At 34.9% G+C, this 18,603-nt stretch overlaps 1 protein-coding gene across 5 annotated transcripts in view; it reads right to left on the bottom strand.

Moving 5' to 3' along the window:
- The window catches only part of LOC129940273 (polypyrimidine tract-binding protein 3), a 768,555-nt gene that overhangs the window by 350,618 nt on the left and 399,334 nt on the right, over nt 1-18,603 (bottom strand). For all 5 annotated transcript variants that reach the window (XM_056049404.1, XM_056049544.1, XM_056049470.1 and 2 more), the window contains one exon: nt 613-708. In XM_056049404.1, coding sequence (XP_055905379.1) covers nt 613-708 — 96 coding nt within the window. The remainder of the gene's footprint in view (nt 1-612; nt 709-18,603) is intronic.

Below are 18,603 nucleotides of genomic sequence, written 5' to 3'. Positions count from 1 at the left end.
ATGTGGAATCTTCTTGTTGGTTTTATTTGAAGTACCATAGCTTAAGATGTGCAATATTATAATCCTAATAAGGGCTGAAAAGTCAATCTAATGTTTTTTTTTTCTTTTTTAACTAAATTGTATTTTTGGTATATTTTGATGGAAGGAGCTGAAGGTAAGAGATTTGTGTGTTTCTTTAAGAAAATCTTTTCAATTTTCGACTTTTTCTGAGAATCACATTATATGTGAAATAATTTAAAACACTTGATTTTATTTGAATTAATTTACATGTTTTTTTTTCTGTTAAAATATGAAAAACAAAAATCTTTTGAGAAATAACTTGTTTGGCTAAGTTAAAAGAATTCTGTTTTCCAGGAATTGAACGCTGATTTTTCAATGATCTTTAATAAAACCAGTACGGATATTTTTTTAAACTTCAAAAAAATAGTGTCGTTAGATCAACATTAGAATTTTATCAACATTTCTCTTTAGTTGATACGAAAACTAACCAATCTTAATTTAGATAACTGAAAGATTCAAAATGTATGTCTGTTTATTCTAAAATTTAAGACAAAATTAATAAACTTTAAAAATGATAAATGTATGTTAATAAGTATTGTTTTGATTGCATACCTTAACTCCGATGTGTACCGGTGGAAAATCACCGTGTAGTGTTGATGGAAGAATTGGTAATGGTAAAGGGATAGGGCAGGACATCATGGTCGCTACCTGAAAAAATAGAAAAGAAAAAACAAAATAAAAAATTAGTATTTAAAGTTTTTAAATAATAAAATTAAATAATTTTGTCTGATATTTGAATAAAGAAGAGTAAGAGAGAAATTATGTTTACAATTATTAAAATAGGAGTATTTTTGTGTAGGTGTTTCAGAGTTATGGCATTTCAAAAAAATTTAATGGATTTATTGTTCTAAGATAAAAAGAGGTCTGGTTTCTTAAAATTGATGTACAAATGGAAAAAGCTGAGTCCATGGTGATCGATAATCTAGCTTAGTTCGTGGGGTTAGAGATTAAATCAGCACTATTTTTCCAGGCAGAAAACAAATAGTTTTTGGATAGAAAAGATGACTTGAACTCAAGTCTGTCAAAACTTTATATCTATCAGATCAAAAAATTATGTATTTACGAGTAACATTCTAAAAATTAAATAAGGTTTCTCATTTCCACCTTTTTGAATTAAAGCAATTTAGTTTTGCGTCCATATAGAAGCAGATGTCGTAACTTCCAACATTCTTGGCCGAATATTATCAAATCCTAGCTGAATATGGTGTTCGAGCACAAACAATAGAATGCCACCGAATCCAATGTCATCCGGCCTTAAAATTCAATGTTGGGACTTGATATGTTAACATCACAATGTCATAAAATATGCGAGAAGCTTATGACTCATGTTTAAAATTCAATACTTTCTTTTATCAATCTTTAATTGTCAAGTTATGTTTATTTAATGTTCAGAAATAAATGTAATTATTTTCTAACTTTTAAAAAGAAACTTGTCTATCATTTTTTCGGAAAAACATTTGGTCCTTCGAGCCGGATCACAATGGATTTGGTGGCGCTCCAATTTTTCGTGCTAGAACAATGGTGACACTTACTTTTGTGAAGGTTTGGGACTGTTATCAATCAAATCATCACATTTATTTAAAATTTTTGAATGTCTGCACATTGTAATAAGTGGGAAATATTGTGCCTGGTAAAGCATTCCACATTCGTGTAATGCGACTAAAGAATCTCTGTACTTAATAATACGTTCAAAATTGGGCTCAAGGGTAAACTGATGGGCATTCCTAGTATGGTTATAAAAATAACAATAAACCAATGACAGGCTTGACACCTAGCGGCGGCGGTATTCAAGAGAAGCAAATTTCTCGGTAACAGAATGATCTCCAAACATTTTTAGAGCTCTTTTTTTCAATTTTATCCAGAAGACTCAAGTACGTTATTGGAGCACAAGCCCAAATATGAGAGTTTTACTCAAGTTTTGGAAGAATAAAAGCTTTGTAAATTATAGACAGATCAAAAGGGTTAAGAAACTTCTTGCATCGTCGGAGAAAACCTAAACACTTAGCAACATTTTTGGCGATGTCAAATATGTGATTACTCCACAACAAGTGGTTTGTGATGCACATACCTAGGACTGATAGTTTTTCAATCTTCCCGATGCAAGTACCGCTCATGAAAAGAGGCATTAGGGGAGGGTTACGCTTTTGCGACAGTAGACAGCATTGAGTTTTCGAAGCAATAAATTCTACACGGTTTTTGATTCCCCATTGAACAATGCTGTCAAGATCAAAATTTAACAATGCCGTTGCTGGTCCACAATGAGATTCTAAAAACGAATGTAAGAAGCTGGGGGTACTGTATGTCGTCAGCGCAACAATTTAGTGGGTTAAAAGTTTCAGACAAAAGATCTTTTAAAAAAATTATAAAAAAAAGTCGGAGATAAAACCAAGCCCTGGGGCACACCAGCGTTTATTTGATATCAGATTTGAACCCGTCCAAAACTCCTTAAATTGAACGGTCCAAAAGTAATTTCTAACCCAACGAAGAAGACATTCATCAAGATAAGAGAGCTTAATGCCAAAGGCTTCTAAATGATTTTGAAATATCATTTCTTTCTCCAAAACGATGTAAAAATTTGTTCCCATGTTTTCATGGTGCATTGATTTTTGTTGAAACCTTGTGTAGGTATGATTTCAGAAAGTTTCGAATAGAATTTTATACTTAGCATTGCTTTGTTTCAGCATACATATTTTTGAATAAATTGAAATTGCAGCAAAATTTAGGGTCAAATAGTTAAAAAAAGCTAAGTTTTAGGTAAATGCTTACTCATGCTTGCCAAAAACTCATCTCCTAACGTTAAAACAAAAAGTATAAAGTCTCGCCTGTCAGTGAAACAAAAATATTTCTACTCTAGAGGTGGTGCTCCTTATTACACTGACATTGAAACGACAGGAATACAAGAACAACAACAAAATAATACCTAAACACAGAAAAGTATGAACGAAATATTCTCCTTTTTTATTTTTGTTCATATTTCCATTAGTCAAAATTAAAATTTCATAATTTTCCACCTCATTTTTGATTGACTGCCTCCTTCCCCTACCCGTTCCATATTTCTCACCACCCTTAGACACTAGATGGTTTTCTGCATGACTTTTATACTTTTTGCTTCGTCTTCTTTTTTCTTATTCCTTTTTTTTTCTGATTTGATGTCTATCTGCCTGCCACATATTTTGTATCTAAGTCAAAAATTCTTTCACTTCACTTCGCTTCACTTCATATTCACATGCAGTACTATAAAGTAACGGTATATAATAAACATAGAAACAGACACGCCATCAACGACCAAAGTTTATACCACTGACTGACTGTATACTGTAACGATACCGTAACGTAAACGTCCTTCAAAAAATAAACTTAGTTTTTTTTCGTTAAGGTAATATTTTGACATTTAATTGAAATATACTGACCATCAAGCTCAAATTATTATTATGTGTTTAGTGCAAATGAATTGTTGGTTGAGGAGTGAAGGGGGGTAATAATTATTGTATGCAGACTTATTGTTCATATTTTGAAGAATGTACTTCTAGTGTTTGTTTGATGGGAGTGTGCGGTATTTAGCTTTGGAATTTAAAACGAAACATTGCATTTGTAATTTCTCTCTTTAAGGTGAATTATTTTGATGGGAATATTTTAACTACTTTACCAATTAAATAAAGTACAAACATTCCACTTAGTGAGTCATTTGAGTAAAAAGTAATTAATGTACTCGTAGTCTAAGAAAGTAACCATTGGAATACAGCCAACACTAAAAGTAGTTGTTGGCGTGAAAAATTAAACCATTTTTATTACAAAACACATATAATTATTATTTTGGAGGCGATAATAATTGAACGCCTCATGAACCGCAATCCTGGCCTCGAATGCTTTTAGGTGAAACAATCTCTAACATGGGAAATCCGGCTCGAAGGACCAAACGATTCACAAGATTTGTATATACAAAAGACAGTATGGTTGTTTAAGCGCAACCAGCATAAGTACTTTTTATTTTTAAGAAATTCATGTAAAACTAATAATAGGATTTTTTTTATATAGGGACGGTTTGATTTTGACAGCTCGTGGTAGTCATAGCCATTCGTCAATGAAACACAAGATGTGCTTAAAATAACAGCTGTTTGTTAAAGTGTGCAGCGAAATCCTAGGAAGTCAATTTCGCGAACCTAAAAATGTTGCTTAGTGGTTTGGGCCTGCACACACACGAAATTCAACTGACCTAAGAATGAAACGAAGTTCAGTGTCATGTATTCGCTAATAGGATTTAAGAATTGTTGGAAGTTTATCGGATTTCTGGTCCTAAAATTATTTTTAGGGATGAGGGACATTTTTTGATAAAGATTGTGTGAATAACCAAAATTGCTAGATTTGGGACGACACCAATCCAAGAGGGGTTCAGATTCACCAGGTGCCAGTGCATCAGAGGCGTTATCGGCCCGTCCTTCTATAATTCCAACAAGATGGTGATACGTGCCACACACTTTAAGTCACAATTGATTGGGCGGATTTATGGCATGGTTATCTCGCATGGCATGGTTATCAGGGGAGTTAGCCATCAAGATCGTTTGATCAATTTCGATTTTTTCTTGTTGGGCCTTCTGAAGTCACAGGTCTGTGCGAATAAGCCGAAAATCATCATTGTCGATTTGATCGAAAAAAATTCAGCTTAATTTATGCTTCAAAGTCATCGAAAACTTAAACTTTGGAATGCGCGTCACCCAGCTGCCATTTGAACGATGTCATATTTCACACATATTGCCATTGAAAGAGCTGTCTAGTAAGGACAAAGCCTTACTGATAAAACTAATGCGTAAAGTTCTAATATAATTAGATTAAGCACGGTCTTTTGCACACTTTCACAAACAAATCGAAAAAGTTGTAGATTCATATTATTTTAGTGGACAACTTTGTCAAAACATGATCCTACAATACTTCAGGAAACTTCACAAACAATGGGTTCTATCTAGGAACCACATATCATTCAAGTCATGATCTTCGATCCCCGGCCAAAAACGAGATGTACGGAACTTTCAATTTCTGTAAACACCGCCGGGAAATAAATAAATTAGGATCGTCTCTTACATTTATAGCAGCTTTTCAAATGAGCTAGCAGTAAGAGTATGAACAAACTTTCAAACATCAGCCCGTTTCCACTTTCTTTCATTTTTAACAATTAATCCTCAAGTACTTGCATTATCAGTCCATTTTCACGAAATAATATATTTGAATTATCACTTTTGAAGTGAGTTTTAATAATGTAAAAGCTTGGTTCGATTGTGCTAAGCGATCCGTTGACGGAAATGGTAAATATTTATAAAATATGACACTTCGCTGACAAGTGTCAAATACCACTTATCTGTAAGGTACAATTAATTTGAAGTTCATATATATGTACATATCTCAGGTAGCTTTGAAACATGACACGAAAAAATACGTATCCTGAACGCAAGGAAATGCTTTAATACAGGCTTTTCAACTCCGAAGCCTCGACGTTAAGAGCCCTACGTCCAATTTATGCTCCACATAATTGTCCTAGCAGATCAACAATTGAGCATCTAGTGGGAAAATGTTCCCGTTCCAGTGATACAAAGAAGTGCCTGTAGTGTCGAGAATATTGCTGCCCCTAAGGGTTCAATTGCAGAAAGCCCCAATAAGTCTCTGACATGTGCGTCGTTCTTAAGCTTTGGGCATCTTTGTGACGTCGTTGTGCCGAAAATTTTGCGAAAAGATCTTGGCCTATATCCTTGCCAGATTAAATTACCGCAAAAACTGAAACCAGTTGATCACCAGAAGCTTCGTATGTTCGTGAATTGGACTGAGCATCAACTTGAAAATGAATCGGATTTTCATCAAAAAATCATCTTGATGGGGCTCATCAATTTCTCAGTATTGGGCAGACAACGATTTACACGTACTCTATGAGCCATCATTGCATCCTGAAAAAATTAAGATTTGGCTTGGTTTGGTTCCGTGATGATCAAGACCCGCACCTTACTCTGAATGGGGATCGCTACCGTTCAATGATAACAGAATATTATTGGCCTGACTTGGATGATATGGAGTTGGATGATATGGACTTGGAAGATAGGTGGTTCCAACAGGACGGTGCCACAAGCCACACAGCGAATGTCACAATCAATTTATTGCAAACCAAATTTGGAGAACGTGTTATCCACGAAATGGCAAGGTAGCTTGCCACCTCGGTCGTGCGATTTGACGCCGTTAGAATATTTTCTATGGGGCTACGTCAAGTCTATGTTCAATGCCAACAAGCCAGTGACGATTGATGAACTTCGTATGAACATCGAACGTGAAATTGTAGCAGTATCGTCCGGAAAATTGTCGAAAATTGAGTTCAGCGTCTAGACTTCTGCAAGCGTGCCCGTGGTGGCCAAGCAGAAGAAATCGAGTTCCATACATAAAGCATCAATCGTATTCTCACAGGAATAAAAAATATCCCAAAAACAATTTGTTTTATTTAAAAAAAAAACTTTTGAAGCGCTCTTAATGAAAAACCTGATAAAATTCCCAATTCAACAATCCGCACACCATTAACAATATCTTCTAAAAGAAAGATAAAAAGAGTTCAAATATGGCTTTCACCCTAATTTATTTTCTTAAGTTTCCCAGGATAAACGATAACATTCCAGGGATGGATGTTCTATAGGTTATTTTTATTGTCCTATCCAAAAGTATTGATCCTAATCCTCAAGACAGCTTGAAAGACAAACTCTCCATTTCAAAAATAACAACAGTAAAAATAAAAGCAACTTTAATTTAATTTTCCAATTAGAGTGAAATTTGCATTAAGAACTTAAATTAATCAAATAACCAAAAACTAAAAAGACACAGAAAAGAATTATAGTTAGCTGTCAAAATATATTAATCTTCGTTTCATAGGCTAATTTGTTTTATACAAATATTTGACGTCTAAACGTAAATTTTTCATCTGTCATCAGGCATTTTTCTTGTTGTAATTGAAATTGTGCCAACCCATAGCATCTCCATACAAATATCTATTTTATGTATATTTATGTAGTGCACTAAAAACCTTACAAAATGCAGCTCGCTGCAAAACCAAATGGTGCAAATTAGTCTGACAGAATAGCCGACAGAAGGCATAAGGCCCAAGGCGTGGCATGGCATGGCGTGGCGAAGAACATCACGTACCCATTCCGTATGCCCTAAGTTCCGATTCATTAAAATGATTTTTTGTTTTCTCCGTCTCCGTTGATAATTCTTCGCCTCCTATAAAGTATCTATGTCCCACTCTATGGTATTCTTTGCTCAGATACACTATTTTAGGTTTTACGTCTATGTGTCTTAATATTAATGACCTTACATTAGAAACTGGTGTACTATTAGTAGTCACTTGTTTCACAATCATCAGTCATTTCCATCATCCTTCGTTGGCGGCTGCCTTAGCTGTAGCCGAATAACAACAACAACAACTCCAGATACCAAACAACAACAACAAGAACTATGAGTTAAGCATTGTCGTTCTTCTGTCGTCACTATCATCTGTGATTTAATGCAAAATATTTATCATCATCTTGTGGTTTTTCCATAGTTTTCTGTTTCTGTTCCTTTTTAAATTTTAATTTTTCCTCTTTTCTCCATCACACTGATGATTTTCTAGGTTTTATGGTTTTCCTGATGATGGAGATGGAGAACCATCCAAACGAATCACTGAACTTTAAGTAGCAATTGGAATGTCATTGCCGGATGGTGAACTATGAGAGTCGATGATGAGTGTTTTACGATTTTATAGCATCCAGGAAAATATTGTAGCTCTATCTTACACTGTCAAAAAACTAGGTTCAGTAGAAACAAGGAACTTTTAGAAGTGTATTCTGCAAAGCTATTTGGAACAGGTTGTAGCAGAATAATAAATAGTCAAAAGACTGTTAAGAACTTTTGAACTTGAAACACAGTTTTCGCAACCTTAAACGTTCTGAAGTCTACAATAATAATTAATTACTTATTCAATGGATTTACGGCGACTTTGAAAATATTCGTTCTAAATATTTTGTACACAGTTTAAAGAAAAGTTTAAAACTTTAGAACCTAGCATGGACGATTTAAAGCTGTTGGTGTTCCTAAAATACCTTGAAAATTCTTTGGTCTACACTAAACACTAAAGGCGGCTTTACAAACTTTTTTTAACTCTTTAGCTCGTGTTTTAGAAAACGTAAACAAAATAGAAGAGACTTTTGAGAACTTTTAACCCTGAAACAGACATTGAAGAATTTTGCTGTGACTCAAAATCACCTGGCCAACAGGATTCTAAGTTTTGAAACAAGTTTTAGAATAGGCAGAAAATCATAGCGAATGTTTAATTCAAAAGTAGATAGATTAATTTCGTATTGCACCCTAAAACATCTGCAAAACAAGAATTTTAATCACGGAGCTCTAAAAATGCCTTAAAAACTCTTTTTTTCTGAAACTTTGTTTCGAGTAAGACATCTAGAAAACAAGAATTTAAATAATGGAGCTCTAAAAGTGACTTTAAACCTCTTTTTGACAATACTTTGCAACGGGTTCTATGAAATTAATACGAAAGAACGATAAAGAAGACGATTTCAATTTTTTGATTCTTCCTAAACACTTGTGTTCTACAAGAATTCTGACTTATAAAGTCTTTACGCAGGTTTTGTACAATAAAGAAGAAGACCGTTTTAAACTCTTGATCCCGAAACACAATTTCTAAATTCTAAGTGTCCTCACAAAACCTAAGAAACTTTATACTTTACAAGAAGGTTTTTTTATAAAATTTTGACAGATGTTTTAGAAAATAGAAAAGAGTCAGAAGTCGATTTTGAATTTTTGACTTTGAAAGCTGAAACAACCACTATAAAATTTTTACACACACAAAAAACACAGGAAATACATTGTGGCAAGCAGATTTCAAGATTAGAAAAGTGAGAAGATCAAACTGAAATTTTGACCATGGAAGGAGAAAGATAATTTCTTTTGCTGACTCTAAAATGTATGATTTGGAAGTTATGGTGTCAGAAGTCTTTTAGGAGCTTTTAACCCTTGATTTTTTTATTTTTTTTATATTGTGCGCACACTAAAAGGGTTATGGATACCCTTATAATGATTTAACAGTGCGAGCAATTAGGAAAGGAGAATAAGTTTCATTGGTTTCGAATGTCTGCACATTGTAATGAGTGGGAAATATTGAGTCAGGTAGAGCATTATACATTCTTGTAGTGTGGCTAAAGAAAGAATCTCTGTACTTACCAGTACTCCAAAATTGGGCTAGAGGGTAAATTGATGGGCATTCCCAGCAAGGAAAAATGCAACTGGCTATGTCGCTAGAGCATTGTTTATAAAAATACCGATGAAACAATGACAGGCATAAAACCTTGCGGCAGTGTTTAAGAGAAGAAAATGTGTCGGTGAGAGAACGATTTTAAATAATTTTTAGAGCTCTTTTGTCAATTCTATCCAGAAGACTCAAGTACGTTTTTGCAGCTCTAGCTCAAATATAAGAGTTATATTCTAGTTTAGGACGATTAAAAGCTTTGTAAATTATAGCCACATCAGAAGGGGTAAGAAACTTCTTGCATCGTCGAAGAAAATCTAAACACTTAGCAGCAGTTTTGGCGGTGTCAAATATGTGATTACTCCACAACAAGTGGTTTGTGATACACATACCTAGGACTGATAGTTTTTCAATCTTCTCGATGCAAGTACCACTCATGGAAAGTGGCATTAGGAGAGGGTTACGCTTTTGCGACAGTAGACAGCATTGAGTTTTCGAAGCATTTGATTCTACACGGTTTATGATTCCCCACTAGACAATGCTGTCAATATCAGAATTTAAAGAGCTTATCATATGCTGCTGTTGGTAGCACACATCCGAAAAACAAGGATGAGAATCTTAAAACGAATATGAAAAGCAGAGTGTAATGTCATGAGCAAAACAATTAAGTCGGTTAGAAGCTTCAGACAAAAGATCATTTACAAAAATAAGGAAAAGTATCGCAGACAAAACGGAAGACCTGGGGCACACCACCGTTTATTTTGTGAATATCAGATTTGAACCCGTCCAATACTACTTGAATTGAACCATCCGAAAGGTAAGTTCTAACCCAACAAAGAAGAGATTCATCAATACCAAAAGCACGCATTTTCGATAAGAGAGCTTGATGTCAAACTCAATCAAATTCCTCTAAAATATCAAGTGCAATAATCTTACTAGCTCCAAAACGATGTAAAGATTTCTTCCATTGTTCGGCAAGATAAAACATAAGATCACCAGTAGACCTATTCCAACGAAAGCCATACTGCCGGTCATTAAGAAGCTTCCATTCTTTGAGATATTTCTAAAGCTGAAAATGTATCAGCGTTTCCATGACTTTGGAAAGAAGAGACGTAAGTGCAATTGGACGACAATAAAAAGGAGAGGAGGATTCGCCTTTTTTAGGGACAGTCTGGACAAATACAGTTTTACATCCACTCAGAAAAAGACCTTTAAAATAGGACAGATGGAAAAGATTAAGCAGCATTGAAGAACACCTCTTCAGAAGAATAGCGGGGATACTATCCTGGCCAGGGGATTTGTGAATGTCAAGATCTTTTAGTACTCTAGCACTTGTACGAGTGCGAAAGAAGATTCGTCCCATGCAATAGTTTATGCTTTCAAGTACAGAAGGAGCCATGATGTCACTCATTGGCAGCATCGAATTAACAGCAAACTGTGCTGCAAGCAAATTAGCTTTATCAATCGAGCTAACATAAGGCTTTATAGTTCAGGAAACTAACATCTTTGATCCTAATAACCTCTTTACAGCTCGAATCAAATCATGAGTTTTCTGTAGGTTTGATAGATTTTACCCTATTCGGGATAACATTTCTCATTCCCAAAAGAATTAAGTTTGTAACCATTATCTGCATTGAAATCATTATCTGTTACTATCAAGGAAGCATAGTGACCAGTTAAAGTTCCTTATGAAGTCGTTGAGACCGTTCCAGTTGGCTTCCTCATATTGCCAAACGGTTTTCGTAGGGTTTTTCTCTTTAACTGGGGTTTTTTGGCATGAGAAATTAGCAGATATGACACAATGGTCTGATGTGCCTAAGGGTGATAAAACACTTATCCCATATTTATTAGGATCAGAGGTAAGAAATAAGTCTAGAGTGTTGGCGAACTGACCTGCAACGTCAGGAATCCGAGTTGACTCGTCAACTTACCCTTGATGACACGATTTCAATTTTTTTTTGTCACTTGTAACCTATGAAAATTCTGTGTTATGGAGCTCTAAGGGACTTAAAAAACCATTTTCTAAGACTTTAACGCAGCTTCTATAAAGCAAAGAAGCAACAAAGAGCCGTTGTAAACTTTAGATCATAAATTACGAATTAAAATTTTTGGTGGAAAAACAAATATTGGAAAAGTTGATTGTCTACAAGAAAATTTGTTGTTCGAATTAAAGTTCATAAATGCACTGAATAAAATTCGTCCGTAAATATAACGAAACATTATTTGATTTAATAAAATTTTACTAATTGTCAGGCCGTGAAATATTTAATTGACACAAGGTTTAAAAGAGCGCTCTATTAAGGAACGAAACATTAGTATTATTAACGAATTTTTTATATAAGCTTATGAAAATCTTTCAGCAATAAACTTACAGAAAACTTATGATTATATTCATTGAGCTAAAGAAAATGACCACTTATTCAACCAAAAAAATTCAGTGTCTTTTAAAACTTTTTTCTAAGTAGATTAACCGTTTAAGAAAAAGATTTTGGTCAGCTTAAGATTTTTCTATGATTTTTAGGAACTAATTTATGAATTACTTGAATTTATAAATAAGCGTCATTTGCATTCGAAGGCTTCATAACTTTTTTGTAAACATTTAACAATTTGTTTTTCTCTGTGTACCTTAAAAAATGATTTTTCCACTTAACTAGGCATAAGTTTGTCTCTTTGAAAAAAAATGTCCTCACATGATGGGTACTTAGAGTCCTACCTACTCCCACCATTTTCAAGTTGCAAGTTTATTGCTGTATTTCAATGTTCACAATTGCCACTATGTCATGTTTACATTGTGTAAAAGATCTTCCTCAACTTATTTTGCTATGTAGGTGGATATACATATGTATGCAAGTATATTCAAGTTCGACACAAGATGTCATATAGAAGGTTGTGTAATAAATATAAGGAACCGGAACTGCCACAGGAAATGGATTGCATTGCAAGAGGGAACAACTTTTTATGTTTTGTATCTATATACTCTTCTTCTTCGTGTCGTCATTCATATTATGTTTATACACATTTATATTGGACACAATGTATACACATATATTATAATGTAAGTTTTGCAATAAGAAATAGATCCACGCGCGATTCCAAGGACACACATGAGACTCACCCAACAACAACAAAACGGACAAAAATAAAGTCCATCCATTATATTTTGTCATAAAAACAAAACAAAGATACGAAAAAAAAACACCGTTTTATCATTGGCAAAAAGGCGAATCTGTATGATGTATTATTTAAGTGGAAGATCCTTTTGCCACAATAAAGTCAGTCGTATTGTGTGGGAGTTTCATTTCCGGTATTTGATGCAGACATCGAGATATAGATACTTTTAATCCTAATTCCCTCAGTTGTCCAAAGTGAAGCGAATGACAGTCTTATGGGATTAAAGAGTATACAGAAAATGAAAGATGATAAAACTGATATCCTTATTGATGCTCTAAGGGTAAGTCAATACAGAAGGATAAGGACTTTTAAGTTGCGTTCTAAAATCATTGTTTTGCAATTTTTGAAATATTTCGAAATAAGGTTTTCAAGCTTTGAAGGATGAAAGTAGCCATATTTTTGAAAACACATCTGTCAAATTTGTTGCCATTAATTAAGTTAATTTTCCCAAACCAACAAGAAGAGTAAGGATCGAGTACGTAAACTGTTAATCATTGGAAAAGAGTAAAACATCTTAAATATTTTAGTATGATTCATATGTTAACTCAAACATAACGTTAATGGTGTCGATTTTTTATAATTCTTTTTTTATTGACAAAATAAATTACATGTATGTTCTTCGTCGAAAGTTTAATAACTCTCGTGGGAGAAATTTTTGCTGAAAATGTTGAATATCTAAGTTAAAACACTTAAGAAGTGACAACATAACTTTTCACAAAATGATTTACTGTCAAGGGGGCTTCTTACCTACTTAAATTTGTATGCTATTAAATCTTGGAGAAAAAAAATATTAATAACCCTTTTGGAAAATGGCGAATGATTTTGTTCTCAATTGATACGATTACATTTAAAATTAAGGTACAAAGTGAAGAGTTAGAGGAAATAATAAAAATAAGTGATACAAATTATTCCATTTAATGATGGCATTGAGGATAAGAGCCATAATGTCGAGTGTCCATTGCCTTATTCCAATTTTGCAGGAAATATAGGTTTGCTTAAATAGGTACAAGTTGTGCGAATTTTAGAGTATTGACAATTTACAATAAACAAGTTATAGTTGCACTTAAAATTGACCTAGAAATAATAAGCATTTTACGTTTTTTTGGAAAATAATATGACAGCTAAATTTGGGCAAAATTATTATTCACATCAAATGTTCACAAAATTTTGGAAGGAATTTGATTTTAAGGATTAAAAAATCTTAACAGAAGAATTGGAAAAACCAGTACCGAAGCTTTGAGAACCTTCAAAAAACAAAAGGAAGGTGTTGAAAGGATTAAGAAGATTGGCATACCCCTTATCTTTCTGCAGTTGCTTAATCTCAACAGTACTCAATCTTTTACCCCTGAACTTGTGTGTATAAGAACTTGCTGCATGCAGTGCCTTACGGTTTAATTAAACTTGTTGCTGGAAAACAGGGCATTCACAGATTTTACAAAAGAACCTTCATAGGGAACAATGTAAACAAAGACCACATAACATACCCTGTCCTAACTTCAATAAACCTTTTAGTACTTTCCTAACTGAAAGGAACGAATTGGTGAGCTATGTTCCACACATGACTGAGTTGACAACTTCCATGTATAGGGTTATTTTTTAGCCATTACATTTTTGATAACAACGGTTTAAACAGCTTCCCGATGAGTGGAATCTCAGCATAGTTTGACCGATACATAAAAAAAAGGGCCCTCTAAATTGCGCTAACTACAGAGGCATCAGTCCCCTTAACATTGCAAATAAGATACTCTCTGCCGTATTATATGAACGTTCGTCAAGTACCTGATTGGTCCTTTTCAGTGGGCTTCAGACCAGGATAGTCCACTATCGACCAAATATTTACACTACGGCAGATCTTGGAAAAAACCCAGGAGCTTCAAATCGATACCCACCATCTCTTTATCCATTTTAAAGCCGTGTTTGACAGCATCCATAGGGAAGACTCTACAGAGCAATGTCTAGTTTTGGCATCTCTGTCAAACTTATCCGTTTGTGCAGTTTTAGACAAGGCGACTGTCATGCGACTCCTTCAACATCGTTCTGAAAAGAATTGTGCAAAACTCAACCACCGTCAACACCAGAGGCACAGTCTTCCAAAGGTCCATCCAATTACTCGGATACGCCGATGATATTGACATAATTGGAAGATCAAAGCGTGATGTCAGTGGAGCGTTTATATGAGCTTTGCGACGACGGAAGCGAAGAAGATGGGTTAAGTGGTCAATTAGGGCAAGACCAAGCATACGCTGTCATCAAAAAAGGAAAAAACGTCACCATAGACAGCTTTAACTTCGAGGTAGTTAAGGACATCGTCGACCTAGACACCGCTTTTAATACAGGCAATGACACCAGCGCTGAAATCAAACGAAAAATAACTCCTGCAAATCGCTGCTTCTTTGGACTAAGACGGCAATTGAGAAGTAAATTCCTCTCTAGAGCATCTAAAATCACCATCTATAAACTCATCATCCTGGTTCTCATTTAAGGAGCTGAGGACTGGGCCCTGTCAAAGAAAAATGAGAACGTCTTAGGATGCTTCGAGAGAAAAATTCTTCGGGTAATCTTTAGTCCCGTATGCATACATGGAGAATGGAGGAGAATATAATGACAAACTGTACGGGCTATAAAGCAACACTGAAATAGTTTACAGAATCAAAGTCCAACGGTTTAGATGGCTAGGTCATGTAAAGCGAATGGACATGAACGCTCCAGCCCGGAAGGTCTAGTAGAGGAAGACCGCGACTCAGGTGGCGCACCCAGGTGGGAGAGGACCTCAACCAACTTGGCGTGCGAAACTGATGACAGCTAGCTTGGGACCGAGCTGGCTGTAGACGCATGTTGCTTCAGGCCCAGGTCCGCTTCGGACTGTATCGCCACAAGCATAAAGTAAGTATGGTTTAAACAGCTGATGCACGTTTCTTGTTTTGTTTCAGTGTCAAACATCTTCACTTTGGTCTATAATTTTACCTTGAATTGTCTTACAAACGAACAACGTTTGCAAATTACTTAATTTTATTATCAAAATGCGTGCTCTGTTAAGAAAGTTAATGAGGCGCTTCTTCCATTTTTTGGTCAGTTACGTAAATATGGCCAGGGTACGTAAATAAGTAGAATTGCCGGTTTTGGAGTGAATATCAGCCAGATGTATTGCAGAACCTATCAAGGCATCCAGAAAAAGTCACAGTTTGGTGCGGTTTATGGTCTGGTGACATCATTGGACAGTACTTCTCAAAAGATGATGCGAACCGTAACGTAACTATTAATGTTGAGCGCTACCGTGAGATGATATCCAATTTTTTTTGCCCAAAACACAAGAGCTCGACTTTCATGACATGTGGTTGCAATAACACGGTGACATATGCCATAATGGACTTATTTAGAGGCTAGTTCAGCGAACATTTTATTTCACCTTCGGGACCGGTCAATTGGCCGCCTAGATCGTACGATTTAACGCCATTAGACTATTTTTTGTGGGGCTATGTTAAAGCCATGTCTATACAGACAAGCCCGCTTCAATTGATGCATTCGAAGACAACATTGAAGCATTTATTTGTGAGATACCGGCCGAAATGTTGAAAAGAGTGTGCCAAATTTGGACTAAGCGGATAAACCAATTTAAGCGCAGTCAAGGTCAACATTTGCAATTTTCTGAATTTTATGTGCTTTTTTTGAAAAACTTTCCCACAGGTTTTTAAAATCACTCCTATTGATGTCTCAAAAACGGAAGCTTTTCTGAAACTCAATCTTGGCAACTCCTTCAAAATCCCGATCAAAGCTGTGTTATTCAAACCAAGGTATAGGCTGTGACATACGCTGCAAAATAAGTCTCAATGATGGCGCTATCATGAGCTAATATCACCATTTTTGTTGATAACTAAACAACAACAAAAAAGTCGACTTTGGCCACAAGAATCAAATCGAAGCTTGTAAATTACTGCAACTTCACTTTGGACGGTGCAGGGAACCAGGCAACAGTAATGTGTCTGGGAACGAGAGAGAGCTGATGAGATGTCAAGGGTAGGTATAACACTGGACCAATTCCAACTTATCCTGGGAACTAAAAGGACTCATTGGTAACAAGATACTTCAAAAAACCAGTGAAAGATGGAAAAACTTCGAAACCTGGTCCGAATTCGTCAAGACTAAACCCGTTCGATAATTCATCAAGACAATGATGCAAGGATTGCTTGTGAGCATAATAACAGGTCACAACCTTTTGGATTATCATTAAAAGAAAATGCGGTCTACTACCAATGATATATTCAAGGGCTGCAGTATTAAGGAAAAGCAGCTCTATGTCACGCTAGAAATATACTTCGGTAATATTGAGGAATTCGAATGCATTCCAGGAAAGAGCCTATTAGGCTCTATAAAAGCTCCTTAAAGGTTAGAACAAGACAATCCATATACATTATAAGTTTTTAATATTTCTTTTTGTTTTAGGGAAATTCAAGGTATCACAATGGATGTACATTAATCTATCAGTGGCGATAACGTCATCAATTCCCAGCCCCTCAACCGAACTTTACTAAACTTATGTTCGAAATTATTTTTAACATTTTTATGGAAAAGTTACGATGAGAGAAATGGGGATCATGAAACGGTCTCAAGATGTTTTTCTAAATATTTGATATCATAAATATCTTCTCGTCTGAAAAAATATTAAGGTACAATCAACACTAAGGATTTGAGATTTAAATGTAGTTTCGTTATTTCTACAAGCTACAAGAAAGTATGTTATGTTAAAAGTAAATTTTTACCAAGTTTCTTCAATAGAATCATTTTGAAAGTGTAAGTTCTGTTTAAAATGTTAAAGGACTTTTGTATTTACGGAATTTCGTCATAATCAGACGATTCATTTTCGAGAAATTTTAGAATCCGAATTAAGACCCTGCTTTATCTGTAAGGTATTGTAGCTTATTATAGGAGTTTTAAATACTCTAGAACTAGAAGCCCACAAGAACAAAATATAATACAATATGCTTTAAAAGTATTTCAAGCTTTTATCATATAAACAAACTGCGTATAGATACATACAATTATCTTTTAAAGCCCTCTCAAACAACATACGCAACGCATACATCTAATACCATCACATACCCTAGCTTTTGCAACGATACGAGTCTGTTGTTTCCATATTTTTTTGTCTTGTTCTTCAAATTGTAGGATGAAACTCACTTGTCTGCAGTATCTACCTACCTATACCTTCTGAGGTTCCAAATTCGCAGCTTTTTTGACATATCATTTCATATTCCAAAAATCCCTTTTTCCAACCTCCAAAAACCTCTCTCTCTGTCTTTCTCGAAGGGATTCTTTTTCAAACGACGACAAGCAATAGTGACGTGTATAATGTATACTGTTATATTCACTCTCGTGGATTGCGGTTGAAGGCTTATGTAAAATTCTGTTTGGTTCATGTCATGTTTCGAAGGAAAATCCTTCAAAATTATCAACGATGAAGATAAGAACCCCATCCGGAAACTATAATATACATACAAATATCTGCACCGAAAACGACGACGACGAACGCGCTCAATCTATATAAACCCACCAAAAATACCAAAAAAAAAAACAGGACTTTCACCAGCAAAAAGGGTTTTGTGTAACAAGTTTTGGTTTTCCTTACGATGAACCATCAAGCTCTAGGTTTACTCTGTTCCTATTGTACCTTACTTACGTATCATGGATGAAGGAAGTACCCCTCGTCATCGTTGTCAAGGTAGGTACAGCATAGTTGTCTTCCTAAAACCCCCTTCTATACAGCTTAATACCTCGATATATGCACTTTCGAAACAACACAAGTTCCATAGTCTCCGTTATAGGGTTCTATGTTACGAAAATAACGAATGATACGATATACCAGAAAGATACATGAGTGCATCATACGAAATATGAAGTGAAATGCTAACGATTCTCTTGTGGTAAAATAAAACTTCTTTAAAGGCAAACAATGAAGATAGAATAAAAAAAGAATTAAAAAATAAAGCAAAAAGAAAAACGATTGTAATAGAAAACGTAGTTACTAGGGGCATAAAAATGATCCATTAAAGGAATACCTCTATTTAAATTTACATACCCAACAAAACACAAGGCTTTCGAGTGGATAATAT

This window comes from Eupeodes corollae, chromosome 1 (assembly GCF_945859685.1).
Source record: "Eupeodes corollae chromosome 1, idEupCoro1.1, whole genome shotgun sequence".
Taxonomy (NCBI): Eukaryota; Metazoa; Arthropoda; class Insecta; order Diptera; family Syrphidae; genus Eupeodes; species Eupeodes corollae.
The sequence above is the reverse complement of the archived record's forward strand: the minus strand, read 5'-3'. Positions and strand labels throughout refer to the sequence as shown.